Source organism: Pleuronectes platessa, chromosome 20 (genome assembly GCF_947347685.1).
Source record: "Pleuronectes platessa chromosome 20, fPlePla1.1, whole genome shotgun sequence".
NCBI classification, from domain to species: Eukaryota; Metazoa; Chordata; class Actinopteri; order Pleuronectiformes; family Pleuronectidae; genus Pleuronectes; species Pleuronectes platessa.
In genome coordinates this window covers 4,418,186-4,441,811 of record NC_070645.1, presented here as the reverse complement: position 1 = coordinate 4,441,811, position 23,626 = coordinate 4,418,186, and the positions used below count along the sequence as shown (strand labels likewise).

The 23,626-nt window shown below is 40.6% G+C and overlaps 1 protein-coding gene across 1 annotated transcript in view; it reads left to right on the top strand.

Annotated features, from left to right (window-relative positions):
- The window catches only part of kcnh2b (potassium voltage-gated channel, subfamily H (eag-related), member 2b), a gene marked incomplete in the record, with an annotated part of 212,967 nt that overhangs the window by 179,487 nt on the left and 9,854 nt on the right, over positions 1-23,626 (top strand). The window contains 6 exon segments of the mRNA XM_053412103.1: positions 19,536-19,715; positions 20,336-20,439; positions 20,930-21,068; positions 22,557-22,711; positions 22,804-22,898; positions 23,232-23,372. Coding sequence (XP_053268078.1) covers positions 19,536-19,715; positions 20,336-20,439; positions 20,930-21,068; positions 22,557-22,711; positions 22,804-22,898; positions 23,232-23,372 — 814 coding nt within the window.

Here is a 23,626-nt window from a genome sequence, read left to right as displayed (position 1 = left end):
TCCAGTGAGCACACTCCTGTCCTCTATCGCTCTCTTCTAATGCTCACTCCGTTTCTGCCACTCTGTTTTGCGGAGTAGTAGTAGTAGTAGTAATACCAGCAGCGGCTGAGCAGCATCGCGGCTCCATCTACAACTAATGGAAACCGACTCTCCTGTTGCCGTCCACTGTCGTTCTTTCCTCTCCTCCTCTACTTCTCCTCTGTCGCATACTGATTTATTCAACGATTTAACAGCCAGGCAGCTGACAGCCAGGACCCTCATGGGTGTGAGGACGGTTGAAGAAACTCTTTGAGATGCTGTAAGAAAAAAGTGAAGCTGGAAATGAGGAACCATGGGTCAGCTGATGGATGATCTGAGCCATGCAGAGACTGAAGAAAGGACGAGGCTCGGTTACATCTGGGTGGGAGCTGTTGAATATTTGGATGTTTAGCATGCTGCCAAACCCCTGCGACTCCCTCCATTTGCAAGCCTGAGGGAGAAGAGGCTTACGAGGAAGAGTGAAGAAGATGAGCTGTACCCAGGAAGGGGAATGGAGTGATCACTGACAGCGACTTGACGCATGAGACACATGTGTATGCCACAGGATGCCTTCTGGGCTGCCTCTGCGCCGGGCAAACCTTGTTGTTGCAGCACCATATTGTCAATTATCTGCGTGGGTTCGTGTAGGGGGCGGTCACAGACACCCGGAGGACCACCCTGACCCCACCGCGGTGAGCTTCTGCTGAGGACCATGGTCCTGCCGTCGCTGCTGAAGCTCCTCAACTTCTTCCTGCACCAGTCGACCTTCACTAGAGCCACCGCTACCCGTCACTACTGCCGCCCGTCTTACCGTCCGGCTGCACTAATGCCGCGCCCACCCGGCCTGCCACTCTCTTGCTGCCGCGGGTGGGAGGCAAGAGAGCAACCACAATGTCCGCCCACTGAAGGGAAAGAGGTGAGATAGATAGGGGCAATCGGGGTGATTGAGGAAATGTTTGGAGAAGTGAGAAGGTGGAGGACAAGTTTAGGATTGTGTGTGTGTGTGTGTGTTTGTGTAAGTCGGAGAAAGTGTGGCACGTTAAGACTGTTACCTGTACAAGGAAAATAAAATGATTGAAATTTGTCGCGTAAAATAGTAATAGGGCAATGTATTTTTCTTTTTTGGGGTTATTTACCCTTATAGTTTAACTTGGGGTTTACTTCAGTATGTTTACAAGCTGTGATGTTCAAAATGTTCATTATAAGGTCTCATACCTTACATTTCTAAAGCACCTCTTTCACCCTCTATCTGAAATATTGCCTCCTAAAGCCTTGTCTGCTGTGATTAATCAGCAGACCCACTTTTTAGTGATTGTTTAACCACTTAATGCATCAGTCGGAAAGAAGAAAATCTTTCTAACTAAACTTATGCAAATCAGCAAAATCTTTCGGAACAATGCAGATGTTTTAAAAGGAATATTTTCCATCTGAGTCTTTGTTGCTTAAGCATTGATATCAGTCCCATCATGCAGTTGTTGGTTTGTTCTTTGGCATGCAGTGATCCAGGCTAAACAGAGTCACTTTCTATTATGTCAGCTTAACCAGCAGGACATCGAGGGACATATAAAAACTGAGGCCACTGCCCTACATTAACAAAAACAGAGTCACATTTCACAAGTGAACTGAATTGATAACGACACACTTAAAAATATTGATAATATTTGTGTAAAGCTTGTTTTAAGATAAGTATATTCTTATTGGTGCTTTCAATGAATAAGTGTAAAACAATCATTAAAAGTGTGGTTCACCTGAATGCTCACCCCTAAAAGTATCAGGGTATGAGAACAGATACTACAATGCTCATTTGCAACAAGGGTACATTACAGAAACAATATTTTACAGCAGTAAGCAGAACCTGCTCCCTAATAATAAAGACCTGTCATCATCGAACAAATGCATGTACAAAATGACGTAGAATTAATATAAAGTTAAGAGTTTGGAGACCCTTTGTGTCCCTCCATCATGTTTTGTGAAATCTGTTTCTAGTTTTTGCGTGATCCTACTGAGAAACGATAAACAGGGACTTCCCCTCATCGGTTGAGCAATGTGCCCTGTGATTATTTGTAAAACAGGGTATAGAAATGCTTTTACACTGTCTTTGAGAAAATCACCTAATCATTATTACACACAGGTTTGTTGTTGTATTTGTGACCTTGCCCACTAACGCTCATCCTTGAGGATGGAATAGAAAATTTTCGAGATGTTATAGATTTTTACTCAAATATTAGAACAATAATTACTTTACAGGGTTTCCTGAAGATTAAGTCATTAGCACAAGAACACAACTAATATAACTAGATCTCTGGTTAGAATGAAAGTTTAATATTTGTATTGTAATTAAGCACAGCCTGGCATACATTTGCATATTGTATTTGCTTACTCTTTCTTTTTTTAATAATTATGTTAATTCATTGAGCCAAAGATGCCATTGAGCCAAAGAAGTTGAACTGGATTTGAAGCAGTTTATTATATGTCCTCATTTGGCCTCCATTAAAAGAAAATATAAATAATTACCAAAGTTGAGGAGAAATGTTATTTTGATCGTTTAGTCCTATATACTGCACACACACACAACAAATGTAGGTTATATCTCCCTGCCTATTGTTTCTCAGATAGGTCCAATAGTCAAAGATCAGTGGTCAAACAGGAAGCACATTTTCACATACTCTGCTGAGTATCTACTCGTCATACAGACTCGCAGTCAGATATCCAGTTTTGGCTCAGTCGCTCTCACTTTCTCGCTTTCTCTCATTCTCTCATTCTCTCTACCTCCCACACAGCTTTCCGACAGGCTCTGTTTGACACCTGAGAGCACCCTTAGTTTCTGAAAGGTACCTGCTGCCAGTGTTTCAAGTTATGCAAGAGTTTGGCAGAGCCAGAATTAGGACACAACCGTGGATCCACATTACATGAGATGTGCTTTTGAAGCAATTAAGTAGAAGATCAGGGTACACTGACTTGAACGAAACACGAGCATCCTCTCTGAAGCATCAGAGGATATTAACTGACAGCTGTTTCCATGATATCAGCCTTTAATACACTGCCACACATAGTATACATGGTTAAACAGTCTAAATTTCAAGAGTCCTCAATCTGACTCACTATAGCTCCCAGAGGAGCATTGATTTTCTTGGTGACACCTCAAAAACCCTATTGATTTTGTATTGGATCGTTTACTCTGTGTAAAGGGTGATTTTTCAGCAAGATTAAAACCATTCATTATACTCCTGCAGTCAACATGATTCCATTAGTTCCTGATAAAGCTGGGTAGCATGGGGAAACTTTTGGAGATCTATTTGCTAATTCTTGCACAATCTATCAGAAAAATCTAATCCGACCACTCCAAGGCTCCCAATACAAAACGTTTCTTTAAAGTACTTCAGGAATCACATTTCAGAATGGGGCTTTTAGAATGGCTGCATCCATCATTTAATTATTTTGCTTCTTGTGTTCAGTCCATTTTGATGAATTTAGACAAATGAAAACCATTAGATTACAGGTAGAGTTCATCCCGGATGGATGGATGGATGGATGGATGGATGGATGGATGGATACTTTATCAATCCCGTGGGAAATTCAGATCATCCAGTAGCTTGTACACTTAACACAACACTGATATACATACATAAATCACATACGGAGAACATATTTACAGATACAGGAATGGAATGCAATGATGTGATTGTGTCAGTGTCTAAAGCAGAGAGAATAAAGGAACAAAAACAATACTAGAAACAGAGATGCTGGGTGACCATGGGGGAGTGAAGTGTAATCCATGGCGTTCCCTGACTCCCACACATGTTGTACTGTACAGCAGATTTGCAAATACACACTTTTCTCCCTGCAAGCTGTGTGTCAGTAGCCATTATAGTAGTCCACTTTGTGTAAAATCATTTAATTGCTGCTCCCCTTTTCATCCCAAATGGATATATTTAAAAGAAGCTAGTGTTGCCCTTTGTGTCATCATGATTTAGGACATGTGGTTTCTATTTCATCACATTTTCTGACAATCTTGAATCTGTCTGTCTGGATGGCTTCATCACAGGTAGCTTAGCTCTCACCAAAGTATGTGTCTTCCTGGCTCTGTTTGGTTTGGCTCGGCTTGGCTGAGATTAAGGAACCCACTGAGAAGACTTAATATGCGCCCCACTGCTGTCACCCAACTGTCAGAGAGCCGTGGTGAGAGGAGACAGATGACGGGGGACAGAAGCAAAGGAACACAGGGAAAAGGGAAATGTTGAGAGAGAGAAGGTGATGTGGATTATGGCTGCTGCTGGGATTATCAAATATTTAACTTCTAGGGAGAATCACTTGAATGTTACCCCGATACCCTGTGCATGAAGAGCTGTGGTGCAGCTACCTTAGCTGCCATGGCTGGCCACAACATCCTCTTGCGAGATAGGAAGGTGTTGGTGTCTTGGTTGGCAAGCTGCTTAGGAGAAGAAGCAGCAAAGATCTAGCAAAGATCTAACACCTCTTCCCTGCATTCTTCTTCAAATTTGGCAGCTTCCTTAATATAAGTCAATCACCTCCAAACAGTTTCCTCATATGTCCATATTCTGTCCATATTCTGAGTTAATTAAGTCGTAAACAGACAAAATGTACTAAAACAAATGGAAATCAATGGGGGGGGGGGATTGTAGCTAATATTTCTATGGAGACGACCAATACAAGAAGAAGACATTTCGATAGTAAAGCAATTTTTTAGAGCAGAGAATTTTATCAGTCACAATCAACAGGCATCTATAGTATATTATGATATTATCTTACGATTTTGCCTCTTTTTTAAGAGTAACATTGTCACAAGCTCCTCCACGTCAACATGTTTGTTGTTATTAGAAACTTGTCTCTGCGCTGACCTCTAGTGGATATATTTACAAAAGCAATGCCAACGTGAAAGAGGCATGTGGACAGTGATTGTGACATCATTTAAAACGGATGGATCTCTTTTCGTACGTAAATGCAGAATAAATGATCCTGTAACTGCCTGTGTGTCGCCCTAAATTAAGTGATTGTCATGTGATTTTTAGAAATGGCGTCCTCTCGTTAACCTGCGGGTTCCATTCCGACCCAGCCCTTTCCTCCATTCTCTCTCTCCATTTCACTCTTACAATCCTGTCAATAACGGAGAAAAAAGGGAAAAAAGGAATCCATATGATCACTATGATACTAATTTATACATCAAATGTAGAAGAAAGAAGGGCGCAGCTAATCCTCAGTAAAGTAGCACTGTGGTTGCTGTCTTGTTTTTTACCATCTGACATCAGACAGTTACTGTTACTGTTAGTGGGAAATTGTCATAATATGTGGTGACTAGATATCAAAGCATTCTCTTTGGCAGCTACAGCTGATGCCAAACAGTAGCTGTAGCTAAACTGCAAACACGTTTTTCGACACTCAAAATGAGTCATGCCACAGTCCTCTGCCACATTTTAACCCACCACACAAGCCCATGAACCTTAAAACTCAATGGTTCTACACTAGATCTGACTGGCTTAAATATGAGTTTCATATCTCTTGAAAAAGGGGCAGTTTATGTTTATGTTTTTGATATGAGAAAAGCTAAGTGTGATTTTCCAGTGTCATGTATCTACATGTACATTCATGAATCCAAACTATGCACGCTAGTGAAATGTGTGATTCAGTGTGTGCGTGTGGATCAGCAGCTTTTATTTCTGGAACGTCAGTGACTTGGATAATAATCTGTGAATTACATCAGTGCTTAGTGAACCAATGGGCTGTGAGACAAAGAGACAAGGTTTGTACTCATATACCAATCCCAGAAAGATCCAGAGTGTTTGCGTGTGTGTGTGTGTGTGAGAGAATATGTGTTCCTTTTTGCCACAGTATTTATATGCATGCTACAAATGACGTCAGTGTATTTCTTATCCCAGCCTCCCTTAAGACCACAGCAGACCACTAAGGATAGGCATAACATCTACACACACAGACCCAGAGAGACCCACATCTGTGTTATCATGCATGATACCACACACTGACATACACAGATGATCTTTTCCAGTGTGAACTAAGTTGCACATATGCAAAGCAGTTGTGGTCCAACAATGGCTTGCTCAGGATGATTGCTAAGTCAAGCAACTGTCATTTAGACAGTGAGTCCATCCATCCATGGAAACCACTGGACCGAAGCTTTTAATCCATTTGTTACACCATCTTCAGCTCTGTTACTCCTCTTGACCTCTCAGTGGGATTAGGGGTCAAAGTCATTCTCTCTAACAAGTCAGCAGTCGTAATTCTCAAAGGATAGCTTCATGGTTGTCAGATAAGAACATTGTACAGTGCTATTTCCACAGAACAAATATCATCTGAGCTTGGAGAAGACTAGTAGCAGTAAGTCTGAGGAATGACTCATCCTGGAAGCATCGATGTCAATTCATGACCTTTCAGAAATTAGGTACAATAAAGGACATTGATCCATTCATGAATGTAAATAACAAAAAGTTCAGGCTATATGCTATCTAAAATTCATAATCTTATACCACTTAACATGTTTGCCCAAACATTGACACATGAATGACACAACATTGTAAACTGTGGTTTCTTCCAGTTAAATTACTTGAACTATAACTCATTTGCAAAGCACATTGTCCTATAAATATTCACCATTATACAATATGCATACAATTAATATAATGCTAATGTTTGGAGATCTAACTACACATACATTAAACATACCATAAGTGTTACGTATGTATTAGTCCCGCTATGGCACCACACACCAGCATCATATATTCGTGTGGCCTGATTCTATAGTTTGAATCTAATGCATAGTGGCATCCTCCTTTCACATGCAGCTCACTTTAAACCCCCATGAACAGAAGCTATAGCTCTGTACTCTGTCTTATCAATATTGTACAACATGTACTCTGCAATCAGCGTAGGATATTTTATCCTGATGTTAGCAGAATGTGAAGTGTACGTATATAGTGCATATATATATATACTGCAAACCTAGATAAAAAGAAAGAATGCCTCCCAGAAAATAATGATTAGAAGAAGTCTATGTGAATATTTGTCTTTGTGTACAAAGATGAAATCCTCTTATTGATTTTTATTGAACTGTAGGTTCTGGACTAAAGGCCAAACTTAATCTGATTTGAACATGAGGAGGTTAAAGCGGTTTCTCAGACACACTGTGAAAAGATTAAAACCTGTACTGTGAGGTCTCCTTGCTTCGTGGATTAACATTCAAATGCACATTTGTGTGTGCCCAGCCTTTATGTCAGCAGCCCCATAGCCGTTGCTTGTGTCATGTTACTGTGCTGCATTTATCCCCCTCTGTTTTGTAATATGAGAGAGACATGAATAAACAGGGAGGGAAAAATGGATGCAGTGACAGATCAACACAAAGATGCAGAAAGGGTGAAAACACACATAGACACAGAGCAAGTTGAGATCTTGGAGGAGATATGTCTCTGGGGACAAAGACAGAGAGAGGTGGGGAGGAAAAAAGATATCCAGGGAGAGGGGGCAACCTCCCTAAGCGCTGATGGTGCTGATGAATATTGGAGGGGATGGCTGTGGTGAAGAGGAAGAGGAGGAGAGGAAGGAGAGACATCAGTGCTGGGAAAATATGCCCCTTTGTTATGTCTTAATGGGAACTGTCAGAGCTGGAGAGAAAAAGGTCAAGCAGGAAGCCAATCGTAGTGTCAGGCAGATATCAAACTGATACATGGAAGAGAGAGAGATAAAGTAGGGAGAGAGAGAGACAGAGATGCATGCATACTCTTGCATATGGATGCTCAAAAGCATAAATATATAGGAGGGGTTGGTTATAAGTGACATTATAGAAATCCGGTTTAATCCTTGACTATCACCAGAATCTGTAAATAAAATATGGGGCTAGAATATCTGTTGGGGCGATAATGGCATAAATTAAAAAACCATTGTGGAAAAACCACCATTGTGGCATACAATCATCATAACCATATCATAAAACCAGTGTCTGATGTGTTTTCTATAGTTTTGAACAAAGTCATTCAGCTTTTGTGTTAGCGTATAATTACAGTTAGTTAAGTCTGCTAAAGTTTTGCTGAGTTGCCAAGGAATTGCAGTGAAGTTGGTGGTAACTATGTTAATGAAAAGCAGCTGGATGAATCGTTTGCTGGGTCAGTTTTGGAGAAACAGGTACAATGTTGTTTTTTAATGCTTACTTAAAGTTTGCTTCAAGTGCTCTGCTGTTGGCTTTCCAAACCAAAACTACTATTAGGGTTTAGGGAAATCATGGAGAATGTGCAGAACAGAAGAGTAGAGACGTGTCTGAAAGAGAGGTTATATTTACAAAAAAAATGGATAGTTAGAAGAAGAATGTACAGACTTAGCCAGCAGCAACAGAGAGAGCCCAGCAGAGAGACCATTAATATGTATTAGTATCAAGAAGAGGTCTGCTCCTCGCAGCAAGGTAAAGCAGGCAGAGTGGCTTTACTGCTGAGAAGCAGGGAGTGCTGGCTGAGCGTGGCTGGCAGATGGAGAGCAACTGAGCAACTGATCCTGAGCAGAGGAAACCAGGTACCAAGTAGGCTGGTTCAGAGTGTTGGCCCAAGTGTAGATAACACAAGGTTATACCAACCAGAGCAGCATTTAGCTAGGGGACTTAGGAGACACACTTGCAGACATAGTTCCAGAATAGACTGTGGATACCTGACTGGAGACCATTGGGACCTGTCAGCAGGGCCAGGTTCAGATAAAACATTTTAAAATCCAGTCAGGTCCTGTTGGCTGGGCTGAGTTTTTACACTGCACATGTCAGTAATCGGGGAAAACAAGCAATTCCTTGGACTCAGGTCAGGGTCATACACAAAATTGGCTTTGGTTTTAGACAGAAAGACTGTGGCCTGAGCTGCACTCTAGTCCAAAACACAAAATGACTCTGTCCATAATCCCAACACTTCACAGCTATTTTCTATATTTTCGCTGTGAAATGAAATTACCTCTTCAATAACACAATCTGGAAGTCATCATAAGTCTCACTCTGAATCATATCTAAAAATCTAAATGGAAAAAGTCTGAGAGGATTAACAAAAACATCAAGAGGTGGCGTTATAGTATTAGGCTAACAAATCATGAGAATATTAATCCTTAAGTGATTGTTATTCCTTTTGAAACACAATTTATAATCTATTTTCATGCTTAAAATAGAGATGCTTTGCATAAAAGGCAAGTTGCTTTTGGATTTATTATTAATAATCCCTATATTGCCACCCTGTAAACAGTTAATTTATAATATTCTTAGAAATCATGAAGATTATAAGAAAGTCAGTTTTCTTTTTTTCTTTGGTATTGTGGTTATTTTGCTTTGAAATGCAGGTTTTTAGTAGTAGTGTAGGGATTTTTAAAAACGTCTGGGACACTAGTGTTAAAACAATTTGTAGATTTAACTTAAATCCTTCATCCGATTTTTTTACCAATAATATCCAATAATCACATATTCCATCCCCTCTGTGTTGTCCAGACAGCAGTGGCTAACCCTCCACACTGACTCTGAAGCAGACACTATCTAATAATATCACACAAGCCTTATGGTGAAAGAAAAAGCTGCCGGCCAATGTCAAAACCTTATGTCCTCGCGTGTGTGAGCTGCAGTGTGTGTGTGCTAATGTTGTAAGATGAAAAAGATAAAAGCTCCTGCAGCCTTTCATTTGAAATGTAAGTGTTAGAATGAGGCCAAGAAAAGGTTAGGGTTGGATTTATCCAGTTAGCTGACAGGCTCAAGTTCAGGGTGACAGCAGAGGAAATGAAAGGAAGTCAGTGTTTAAATGTGTATAGCGAATGCGTGTGTATTTTTTACGTGTGCATGTCTCTTTGTGTGTGTGTTGCCCTTTTTATGCCTTATATTTGCGTGTGTCCTGTACCCTTTAAATTTTGTTTGTGGTAAAAACCCTTGAAGCCAAACTTGTATTTCACATGTCATGCCAGGATACAGACTGACACGCACATCAGAATATTTACATCTGATGGGGCTGACAGTGAACACCTGTGCTCCAGCCTCCAGCATTCGGACAAAGCTTTGCCACCTGTTCAACTTAAACTGGTTTTCTGGCTGCACAGTGCTTATATATGCATGGGTGATGTAAGACGATTTACAAACATTTATCTAACCTCCTCCAGACAGAGGTGTGATTAGTGGAGCTTACATGTAAGTGCATATTGGCTGCATTCAAAAGGCATTTTATGTGTTTTATCTCAGTCCCCATGGAAAGGTGTTTGTGTGCTGTTAAGAGGTAGAAGCTGTCTGCACATGTAGACCTTCACCCAACAGACATGATTTGATATTGCATTATTAAAAGGTTATCCTGAGCAATTGCTCCAGAAATAACAACCATTTGCTCCTCGGTGCCGGCGTTTCACAGGCCACTCTGTTTACAGTAGAAATTGAAGCTTCTGACATTTTGATGTGCTTCTTTTGCTCGTGTTTTAACACTGATGGGACATGTTCTTTATTATACGGAGTGAGCAGTATTGTTTGACTATGTATTAAATATTGACCAGTTGCTCCTTGTGAAATATTAACCAATGTCTGCTGGGGCTTCCGACTCATCACAGCAGAGAATGATATAAAGAGAAGCACAGGGATAAAACAAGTGTTTTTAAGAAGAAACACAAGCATTTTGTGTAATGAGATGTTTTCAGCTTTTGAGACGTAGCTTTACCCATTGTCTCATGAGGAATCTAAAGAGAGCAAGAGAAAGCAAGAAGCATGAAACGTCATGAAATTCTGGAAGGCACTGACACACCAACATTTGCTGTTTCAGCGCAGACATGTGAACCTGTACTTTTACTTCAATGTCTTACACTTACCATTAGGAGAAGTGAGGACATTTTGGCCGGTTCTCACTGGATCCTTACCCTAGTCCTTAAACCTTTGGGCCAGGGAATGATTATGTCAATGAGTGTCCTCACAAATTGATGTGTGTTTTTGAAGTGTCACAGTCTGTCCTCTGTGAGGCCATGCAGCTTTGTCATCGAAATTCTTTTAAATTTCATCCCTCTTTCCTTTGTCAACCTGTACTCACCTTTCAGCTCTCTCTTTGTCTTTCAGTGTCTTCATGCCCATCAGCTTAGATTCCCAATCCATTTCTCTTGCCCACTAGCTCTCTCCTTCACACACATCTTTTGTATTCTCAAGCAGCATGTGCATGTGCTCTAGAAGTTGTTTTCCTTTCTCTCTCTCTCTCTTCATCTCCTAATCTCTTTATTTCATTCCCTAAAACCAAACTATATTATGTCAAAGTGGTGGTGTAACTTCACTCTTTGCCCTGAGGCAGTGCACCACACACACACACACACACACACACACACACACACACACACACACACACACACACACATACACACACACATACACACACACACATACACACACAAACACACTCTGCAAACATTCATTTGTATACTAAATTAGTATGCACACTTACAGAGCCTTTAGTAGTACATTAGCTGTACAAAATTGCCTTTAACCCTTATGCAAATACACTCCCACACATGCATTCCTTGGCCTCCCTATTTTGTGCAAACAACAATTTTGATTCTTTCTCTGAATGTTTTTTTTAGAAAAGCTAAGTATTATTATTAACATCAACTATTATGCATCCCCACTATTCACACTAAAGAATTGTGTGAATATTTGTGTGTGTGTGTTTGTGTGTGTGCGTGTGTGTTTTTTTTCTTTTAGCATTTGAGTAGGGAAAGGCAGTTAATAAATATGATCTGATCCCCAATTGAAACCATTCTACATCCAGTTTCCCCTGCAGCAATTGAGTGAAATGTTTTTGTTGCTTTGTATCTATGTTCCTGAAACAGTGGGATATTGTCTGTAGGTGTACAGTACGAGTCTCCACACAGGGATGTGGTTTAATTTTCCAGACATACAATGATGTGCTGATGTGCAGATTTATAAATAGACCTCCTCCAATAAATATAGCTGCAACACCACAGGCAGAGAGCGGGTGGAATACAGTCGATTGAACATTTCTCGGTCTAACTCCCTCACTTTAAATTGGAACAAAGAGACAATTTAAAAGATGATAATTAAAGTGAGGCTAAAAATATCCTTATAACTGGGCTCAAATTATTTTCATCTCTGTATCCATTTGTCTGCTTGCCTTCTCTCGATCTTTTTTTTTTTTTTTTCAAGTTTACCAAAATGAATCTCAATAAGGGAAATGGAAGCCTCCCAAACCCTTCAACACCCCTACCAAGCACATTGATGGTGTGTGCTGCCTGAGTGCCTTCAGCTGCCGTTAACCTCATACAGTGCTTTATTTTTTGTCTCCTCCCCTCTGAGACCCTCACCAAGTTGTCAAACTTGAGTGTCAAATTTAATAAAACTTACAGTGTCACTACAGAGAGCTAAATTCAAACGCGCTGTCGGGCTACCCACTTCTGAGGAGGGCTGACAAAGACATTTTTAAACTCTCTCTGGAATCGTTCTTAACAGCTAACACCAATTTGCACCATGTACCTAGTGCTGTAACATGTGTGGTATGTCCTGTCAAACTCTCAGCTCAGCATGCCTGCCGACTGTAATGATGTACACTATATACTTTGCAAAAGTTGCGCCCTCAAAGGAAACCATCTAAAGTACAGAAGCTGCAGAAAGTAGGTTATTCAGATGCACTTTGACTCAGCCTCACTTACTTTTTGAGGTTGTAACTCTGTGTGTGAAACTTTCTGTATGAATACCTCTGCAGCTCAGTCTTCTGCACCAAAAGAGGAGTTGATTGAAGATTAATGATGGAAGTGTCTTTCAGTCATTACCCTTTAGAGGACTGCAGCTGTACCGAATGCTTCCCAAGGTGTGTGTGTGTGTGCGTGTGTGTGTGTATATGTGTGTGTGTGTGTGTGTGTGTGTGTGTGTGTGCGTGTGTGTGTGTGTGTGTGTGTGTGTGAACTTTGTTGCCTTGGAAAGGATGAGTCATCACCTTTAGACTTCAGACATTACTGTAACCTTGTCCATCCTCTTGCTTTTTTGTAATTGCTGTATTGCTGATAAGGCACTAAAAATGGTCTTTTGAGCTTGTAACTAAATTGTATGACTGTTTTTGATGATGTGCATTAATGCTGGTATTATATCACATTTATTACCAAATCTATGTATAAAAAATATATATACACATTCTTGGGTTGAACATGGCTCATAACACCACCCAGTGGATGTTGCAGGGCCAATGCTCATGTACATAAATTTAGGACATGACATTTATGTAGGCCATATTTGAAAAGTTTAACAATCTCTGATCTAAGGTGTGTGTGTGGGGGGGGGGGCTCTCTACTCCCACTGACTGCTCTTGAGTGGGAATCTGGAAAACTGCACTCATTTTCAAATTCATGGTGAAACTAAATTCCTAAACCACCTCATCTTCAAGCATTCAGAGACGTCCCTGGTCATCTTCTGCCCCTCCACCAGTAACTTGAAGTGTTCGGGGCCACCCCGCTCCTCAGACACGGTTTTGAGAAACACTTTGTGGTGAAGTTACCCTTTAAACAAGATCTTTACCTAATCTGCAATCAGTTTTATTGGGGGAACTTTGATAGGTAGGTAAAATACGTTGGAAACACTCCATCATTGTTGAAATCTTCTTTCTTCACTGCAGATATATCCATATATTTGATTATATCTGTACATGTAGCATTTAATCTCCAGACATTTAACTGTTGTTAATTTATGCAAATTGTAGTGTTGCATAGTGAACTCCCCTTCGAAACACAAAACATCCTAGTGTCTGTGTCATTACTTCTGCTTTCTCATCAAAGCAAAATCAGTAATTTGAGCCGACATCAAATAGATTGAACCATTCTGTTATCTTGTCATCTTGTTAAAAATGACATTGCAGAAAGAAAAGGAAATATGACAAGTTAGGAGGTATATACCATGTACGTGAGATTTGTGGTTTCAATTTGATTTATATCTTGTCAGAAGTCATCTCCATTTGTCCTCATATCTGCACTCATGTCACTCTGAAGCATACAGCGTCATATAAAGGCAAACTGACATGGCAGCAGTCCAATGGACAGTCTAAACTTTGGATTGCATTTGATGCATGCCCTGATATTCTAGCTATTTAGTATCTTTTGTTCCCTTCTTTTTTCACCACTATTGAATGCATAGCAGTACATTGAAACATTTCAGCACATTCAGTTTGACCCAAACCCTGTGTGTCAGATTCAGTCCATGCAAGTCCTTGTGTCAAACTCCAGCATAGATGATGTGCAGAATTTGCCGAGGAGGCAGCTATGTGCTGGAGTTGAGGATTCCACTCTGGACACTGATGACAGGAAGAAGCAGCGTGTTGCCGGTGATGTGAGAATACCGTCTTGATAAAAGGGGCAGTGAGTTCTGTAAAGTGCCCCTTCAGTGTCCCCAGGTCCTCCCCCTCCAGGGCTGTCCTCTGATACAACTCTGCCCGATCTGCACTTGAATAATTCTTGACATCTGCACTTTTAGCTGTCCTCGGGGCAGTGTTTTGTAGTTTCACACAGATGGCTAAAAATAGCCCGCAAGCTACTCCAGCAGTGGACGCACAGCTGAGAAGGGGCACTTGTATGTGTGTGCGTTTGCTTGTATGTGTGTGTTTGTGTGCGTGTGTGCATTCGCGCAAAGCATTTGCTCCTGCTCTCACTAGTGAGTGAGTTTGTGTTTATGTGCATATTTGGTTACAGCTATGTTTGTGATAGATGCTTGTGCTATATTTTTCTTAAAGTGCCTGAAGTGTAAAAGACGACAGCTAAGAAAATAATGACCCTTCTCCTTGAATCAATCCACTTTTTGAACCTGGGGATCCTTTGATCAGAAAACAAATAAGCACTGACGTAAAAGAGGGCTTTGACACCATGAACCATGACAGGGAAAGCCAAGTTCAGTCACAAATAAAACCAATCCATGGAAATCATTAACACAGAAATAAAGTAGGTCCTTTATTATAGTGTGAAACTATGATGGCTCAATAGAGTGCATACCTCCGCCGAGGCCCTACGGCCCCTTATGAAACCAGATTTAAATTCACTCAAACCAGATTTTTCACACAGATCAGTCTCTCTTTTGCATAATCCTGATGATGCGTATAACTTATTTCAGTCTGTTCCGGTCGTATTTTCTTCACAACATCTTGACAACTGAGAGAAACACCATGTGTGTTTATGCCCCGTCTAACCTCGTCAGTCTGTCACATCTCTTTTATGTGAAACTGTATATAAATACATTTGTGTTGAGCAGTTGCCAGAGCTATACTGACACTGACCAACATCTCAGATACTCAGTTTGATGAGAGTTGTAGAAGCAAAAGGGTCCACAAGAAATTGTGATGAGCTACACACAAGGTTGTGTTTGGTAAATTACAAAGAAACTGCAGAAGAATTGAGGTTGTTTTGGAAGTTGTCAGGTGTAATTGCAAGGAAAGGAAAGAGGGGGAGGGAGTAGGTTGAAGGTGGATGACAGGTTCATCCTAGATGTAAAAAGCTATCGTACAAACACTTGTTCTCAATAACATTCACTCACACCTTTTTTATGCACTGCTGCCTTGTGTTACGTTGCATAACTGGGAGGTCAAGGAATTCACCTGAGTATTTTAGAATTCCATAATTACAAAACAGTAGATAAGAAATGCTGTTTTTCTTTGTTTGTGTCTAGACATCAGTTTGGAAAGCTCAGCGTTATCTTCAAGACAACATGTTCTGATAAGAAGTAAGTGTGTCAGGTGTATTGTGGCGTTCAAAGGGAAAATTCAGGTCAAACACCACCATGAAGTTAAAGTGCCCTTATTTGTAAAAACCTGAATTGTAAATCTTCAGTTTAGATTTTTAGATAAAGGGAGGAGGTGTGTGACTTTGCCTCTTTTTAATGGGTTTTATATGTAGGTATCTGATTTAATTTGTGTCATGTGCTATGCTTGCTAAATAATTTGTAACAAACTCTAGCCAAGTTAGCTTTTTTTTTTCCATTTTGATAAATACAACTCAGAATGTTCTTAAAAAACTGATAATTAAAGTTTGATCATTATAATTTAGATAATTATTAAAGACTGGAATAAAAATAAAAGCTGTTCTAGATATCAAACATCTGAAATACTTCTTACCTTTTTTTAATAAATAGGGCAAACTGTGTTATCTATAAGAACAGCTCCTGAGGAAATACCAAGAGAATGACGGATATCAGAACCTCTTATACTGTACCAGAAGATCTAGGGATGGTTTAATCGAAAGCACATACATGTTGCCATGGGGCCAGAGGAGGTGAAGAAGAGATGGTAATGGAAGGGTGATGATGAAAGTGGGAAGGAAGGAATGATAAAAGAATAAAAGTGTGAGAGAAAAAAACTGTGGGTGAGAGTCACCGAGAGGAAGATGGAAACTGAATGATTGAGATTGGTTAGGGGAAAGAAAAACTGGTCATTCAGGCAGGAGCAGAAAGGACGGGGAGGCAGGATGAATGAGATGTGGCTGAGCTGCTGGGTGTGGAGGAGAAGAGATGGGGATGGGAAGTTGGAGCAAAACTTTCAGGACAGAGGACAGAGCCATGCAGGGAAGAAAAGATTCAGCAGGTCAATGATCAGGAGTGAGAAGACATAGGGGAGAGCGGGGTAATGTGGGACATCGTGTAATGTGAGACACCCCCTGTATCTAGGCAACGGAACTCATTTGTGGTCATGTGACCATTATGTGTTCAAGCCCCTCCCATTCCCCCCTTGCCATGAAGGAGAAGTTGGTGCTGGTGCTGTGGAAATTATGTTTTTTCACAAAAATGAGTTTTTTCCTTGTAAAAGTAAATTTTCTTGCTTTAAACTTAATCAACTGATGTGTCAAAACAAATTGAATCAGGTAGAAAAACTTATATCATACATGTTGATGAACTGAAAGAGATGTTTTTTCTAAAACGGTGGCTGTGGGGTAAAGTGGGACAAATGCTGTGGGGTAAAGTGGGACAGTTTCTCACTTTACCCCACCATGAAGCACAAGCTAAGTTTAGTCTTAAACATATTTTAGTGTTATATTACATTATATATGTTTTATTTTTAATGGCATAAACATTGTAGAAAAGCCATCATGCCAAGAAACTATACACCAGGAAGACAACCTGGGGCCAAACACCCCTCGCAGAGATGGAGAGTGCAGCCGCTGAGGTCATGCAAGGAAAGAAGTCCTTAAGAAAAGCTGGAAGGGATAGAAATATTGATAAGACAACCCTCAAAAGATTCATAAAGAAAAAAGAGAAAGGGAAAGTAAAATCAGTAGCCTGGGGTGCAGTAGCTGAGGTAAAGAGAATATTCACAATTGAGAAGGAGGAGGAGCTTGACAAACACTTGAAACAACTAGCTGACCAGTTCCATGGCCTTGTTCCAGTTAAGTGCCGTGAACTGGCATTTGAATACGCAGAGAAAAACAATATCCCTGTCCCTGCCAATTGGACAGAGAAACAATGTGCCGGTAAGCTAGGGTGTGCAAGAGATCACATGAATCATAATAATCATAAATGTGCTTAATTGACCAATCCCCATGATTCTGTTACTAGTCCGATATTAGTTTTGGAATGTGTGGTTGTCAATCTAGCTGTCGGGATTTTAACTATTGCAACATGTGTTGTTATGGTAGTTTTAAAGTGGCCGGGGTAAAGTGGGACACAAGACCACTTATTTAAAAACAATCATATTTTCACTGCCCTTTGTCCTGAAGACATTCTGATCATTTCCATTTCTAGAAAACATCCTGAATTATTGGGAAATGTGTACATTTTACTGATATATCATTTAAGCTTGCCGAGAGGGGAGCAAATGTAAAAAAAGTCCCACATTACCCCGCTCTCCCCTAGGAACAAGAAGGAGAGTTGTGGAAAAATGAAGTGAAGGAAGAGTTATTAACATGTAATTATGGAATACAGGATTTATTACTTCATATCTGAATTATCTGCATTATTTATTAGCAACTCATTCTTTGATTTTTATTTTCACTTGATTGTTAAACTCTGCACAGCAACTGTGCACAAACTCCCTGGGCTCTGTGCCGTTTGGGTTTGCGGTCACTCAGTTATTTGGATCATCCTGAACAAAGTGCGAACGAATATGAACGGACATTTGCATAAATAGTCTCTTACTTCTTACTAGCACTTTTTTGATGTTCCCAAATATGACAAATTACCATTTTAATTTAAAATGTATTATGTCTGTTCCACTCCCTTTCTTTCCCTTAGACTGGAGGGTCATACATATAAAGGGCTGTAATACCTGTATAGTGATGTAGACACCTTTGAATATAAATTTGCAGTCAGCAGTTCTGCGTCACAGTAACTATTTAACCATTTTAAATCCAATTTTGGAGTGCAGAAATAGAAAGAAAGAAAAAGTGTAACGTCTTTCAAAAGTTTCGGACTAATTTACAGATCTCTGTAAAGCTCACAGAATAATGCTATCATTGTAGAGACTGTCAGGCCATAGTTGTTACTGTAATGGATTGCATTATATTGTAAGGTCATCTCTAACGTACGTGGCAGTAGAAGTATTTTCAAGCCACAGTAGTTTATAATTTATTTCTCAGTGTACTTCCCTGTTTGTTAGTTCATGCGTCCAAACAGCATGCTGTTGTGTGACAGTGCTGAAAGTCAGCCAAGAGTTACTTTGACTTTGTCACCCGCTCAGATTCTCTGCAGCTCTCTGTGTGATTCTATTAGACACAAGGCAAGGCTCTGCTCAGATCTCTTTATACAGATTCATTCCTGCTCTCATCCAGGGCGAGAGCTGTGCCGATCTTGGAATACATTACTGCAAGTTAAGCTACTTAGAACTGCATCATAATACCCGAGGTTTCATTCCGACTGTGTGTTTGTCTTTTAATGTGAAGATGGAGGAGAAGGATCTCAGTGTGTTTGCTTATGTGTGATTGCAATATGCTTATATGCACTTTGTGACCAAGAAATCAAAGCTCTTGTGTAAGAGTCAGTTCTATGGAGAGACAGAGGCTGTGACAGGTATGATGGCAGCTGAGTGTGTGTGTGTGTGTGTGTGTGTGTGTGTGTGTTTGCTTAATCCACAGAAGTGTGTGTGTATGTGTCAACCTATACAATATATGGGTTATGAATATTCTTCTAAATATTGTTGTATATTTGCATATCTAGGATGTGTGTGTGTGTATGTGTCCAAGTGTGTCTGCTGCCTGGGAGTGTAACCTTAGGAGAGTCCCTGAGTCACTGCCTTCAGAACAGTTCTCATCATCTTCCCTGGACACTGGCTCTATCACTATAATTGCTGCAGTGAAGAAAAAGCATGTCATTGAATTCAATATGTGTGTATTTTATTAAGCTGCTATACTCTATGGAAATGTATGTGTATGTGTCATCCTGATTGTCAACCCGTTTTCCATAACGCTACTGCTCTTTACATAGTTGTATGGTACCCCCCATCCTTCCTCCTTCTCTTCCATTGCCCCATGTATTGCCTTCACTCCTGTCTCTGTCTCCTTTTATCCACTGTCTTATTGTCCCTCTGTCCCACCCCCTCCCTCTCTTTACCCAGGTACTGTCACTGGGTGCAGATGTGTTGCCGGAGTACAAGCTCCAAGCTCCTCGCATCCACAAGTGGACAGTGTTGCACTACAGCCCGTTCAAGGCCGTGTGGGACTGGCTTATCCTGCTGCTGGTCATCTACACCGCCATCCTGACCCCTTACTCAGCCGCATTCCTCCTCAATGACCAGGTGGGACCCGTATAGGGACACAATCTTTGGGGGGGGAGAAAGGCAAATGCCTCTAATGGCAATGGGAAAGGAGTCAATCACCTTTTTTTAGCCATGTCCCCTTTGTGTAGAGCTGCAAATTTGGGTGTAAAAGCGGTATCAGCTATCTTCACAATGCAAATCTACTAATGTCTTTATTGTGACACACTTTTATTGTAAAGTACATACTGTGCTGTACAGCATCAACAATACTTTAGGCATCAACGTTTTGTTACCACAGCAAATAAACAGAGCAGAACATGAGCTCCTGCTGTGAGAGGCTTGAAAGTCAGTGATAAACAGGGCAATAGTTTGCACAGGGATTTTCATGGTACTAAAAATTCTGAATAAGTGGAGATGAAGAATATCTCTCAGGAAAATGTTTCTAGTACTGGATGTCCTGTTTTTTTCCCCATATTTTATCTACTTATAGTACATGTGCAAATTATCCTTAAACTCTTAATGCTCATCTATTTGAGTGAGGTCGTGTCACAGAACTGTTCTATTTTTAGAGCATTAGATTATTATTATCTTCTCCTGTCTTCCTCTATTTTCTCTAACCTTTCTGAATATTCCTCTCCTCTCCTCTCCTCTCCTCACAGGAAGAGGTTGCTATGCAGAATTGTGGTTACTCCTGCTCTCCTCTCAACGTGGTGGACCTAATGGTGGATATCATGTTCATCATTGACATCCTCATCAATTTCAGGTCTGACATTAATACATTGTTCCTACCTGGCATTAATGCCTTTTCTACACTGTTGCTGAATTTTTTTTTGTGAATAGATTTTTTTTTTTTTCAAGATGAGGACTCAAATACAACTTTCAAACAAGCATGCCCGCCCACTAGGTGGTGATAGAGTCCATTACTGATCTTTCCAATACCAGATGTGGTGCAGTGATGCTAAATTTAGTTGCAAATTTGTAAATTCCTGAATTACGATTTTACTAATTCAATAAAATGGAAGAATATAGCCTCAAATGCTTCCCAGACCACATTTGAATGAGATTGGATCAAATTAAAACAGGGCTAGTGATCGGATCTCGAATGTGTCCTCAATGCATCTTGGGAGCATTCACACCTAAACTGTGGTATTAGCATTAGTATAGACTGTTATAGTTATTGAAATAAAGTGGTACAATCTAATAAAACCATTAACCCTCAGGCCCTGTAACGTTATCGGCTCTCTTCCTCTCAGGACAACTTATGTGAACGCTAATGATGAAGTGGTGAGTCACCCTGTGCGTATCGCTGTCCACTACTTCAAAGGCTGGTTCCTCATCGACATGGTGGCCGCTATCCCCTTTGACCTGCTCATCTATCGCAGCGGAGAGGAGGTAAGTCAAGATGGAGGGAGTGAATGTTGGCTGTTTGTGCACTACATGAGGGAAAGAGCAAAGACAGGTGTAAGTGGGATAGAGGGATACAGAGGATAACAGTGAAATGTTATTTTATTGACATCATGTATTTCATCTAAGGCAGTGTTTTTGTGTAATGGACTAGAGGGGCACAAACAAACTGAGATGAACGAAGAGGAAAGGGAAACAGGGAGGTGGTGGGATGGGAATTAGGAGGCAGAAAGAGAGAGGCAGAGGTGGTTTAATTTTTGTTTTAGCATTTAATTGTCTCCGTGGGGAACTTGGTTTGCAGTCAGCTGTGGTGGAGCATCAAAATAAAACATGTCTGCCTTACATCACAAAGGGCAGTGTACAAAATGATAATGAAACAATTAGTAGATTAAGCAAGTGGTATTTTTAAGAAAAATAACAGTTTTCATAACCCGAGGCATTAATGAATCAAAAAGAATAGCTTCCCTGATGAGAGGATTCTTCCATTCATTTAACATCATTATTTTGGAGTAATGATTGGACAGAGCCAAAAATTTAAAGATGTCATCTTTGCCTCTGCCACATGTTTTAGTACCACCTCTTTTACCGGTCCATAATTTCCTTGTAAGTTTCCTGGACTGGATCTTCCAAAATAATGACCTACCTCCAGAGACACAGAAACCAGTATACAACTGTTATTAAAGACTTAAATTAATAATTGACCAATGACACTTCAGAGAGAAAGATGCAATGACATAGTATAGTTCATTTAAGTACACTAGTTAAAGTGACTGCTTACTGAAGTTCTTAGGTTTGTGAAGTGAAGAAGGTGGTTGAAAGAATTTAAGGAAGAGGAGGTTGGTGTCTGGAGGAAGAGCGAGGGAACTGAGTGGCTGAGTGGGTTGCATGGTGGGTTGTTGTGAAGTCCTCTGAGGATACATCCCCCATAATGAGGATGAAAACCACTGAGACTAAGCTTGATGGAATTACTCCATTCAACAACTCAACTAAGGGCAATAATATTGACTGATTAAGTGGTGCTTGAAATGCATATATAATGGGAAGCATGTATGCAATAAAATATTAATAGCAATCAAGCCACACGCCAAAACTAAAATGATACATTTCCAACATTCAAGTAGTGCCTGGGGAAAGCTTTGCCAAGGTTCACTTCATTGATGCTGTCGGGGAGAAGCCGCTGAGCCAAGAAAGTGGAGATTTTCCTCAGCAGAAAACCATTATTTACTGTGAGGACACCCAGAGCAGGCCTGGGCTCTGTACCAGCGCAGTATCGGCCTGTTACCTATTTGTTGTATGGACATGGAGGGGGCCAGCTGAATACAAGTTGAAAAGAAAGGGAGTGACAGCCCACAGTCATGAGTAGGAGTCAGGATTTACCCCTCCTTCACATCAGTGACGGCTGCAGGTGGGAACGCTGAACCAAGGGGCTTTGTTTCCTCTATCTCTACCTTTCTCTGTCTCTCCCACGCCCATCAGACCACCACTCTGATTGGTCTGCTGAAGACTGCTCGCCTCCTGCGCTTGGTCCGTGTGGCCAGGAAGCTGGATCGCTACTCGGAGTACGGAGCGGCTGTCCTGTTCCTCCTCATGTGCACCTTCGCCCTCATCGCTCACTGGCTGGCCTGCATCTGGTACAATATCATAATGAGTCAGATGAGATACGCACAGGTATAATGTGTGAATGATGTACAATACAATCATGTTGCAACTGTTGCTTTCCCAGGTATGCCATCGGTAGTGTGGAGAGGAATGGTTCAATTGGCTGGCTCCACACACTGGGGGACCAACTGGGAAAACCCTACAATGACTCCATCCCAGGTACTTAACAGACAAACAGTGGAGTTCTAATTCTGGTTAAAAAAACGTAGAGATTGTATACTATTTCATTTCATTCTAAGCTATCAAAAGTTTCAGTGTGTAGAATTTATGTAGATCTCTTTTCCTGAATGGAATATCATTTTCACAGTTATGGTTTAATTTGTGCATAGATGGCATTAAATCCTGCACACAAACCTTTGATAAAAACGACTTAATAATCCATATAAAATAGACATTTTGAATTCAATTGTGGAGTGATCCTTTGCTACTTATCTGTCATTCTGGTGAGCATTGGAGCCTTTCTGATGCCTGTTTAACTTCTGTAAACATCAGGTACTGGACCTTCCATCAAAGACAAGTACGTCACGGCTCTGTACTTCACCTTCAGCAGTCTGACCAGTGTGGGCTTTGGAAATGTTTCCCCAAACACCAACTCGGAGAAGATCTTCTCCATCTGTGTCATGCTCATAGGATGTAAGTAATAATATTATCATGTTAGTGACTGTCTTTTGGATGAGAAGTAGGCTCTTGTCGCAAAAAGACACATACATTGTGTACAGTTTAGCCTGCTAGCAACTAATACAGACAACCCCTGCTGGCCATAATTGTAAAACCTGCTGAAAGGAATCAATTGAGATTCTACTTAGGCAGGTTCATATGTAAATCTGTATTCTACCCACGATTGGTTAAAAAATAGAGCAACTAGCAGTTGCTGCATGTTAACCCCC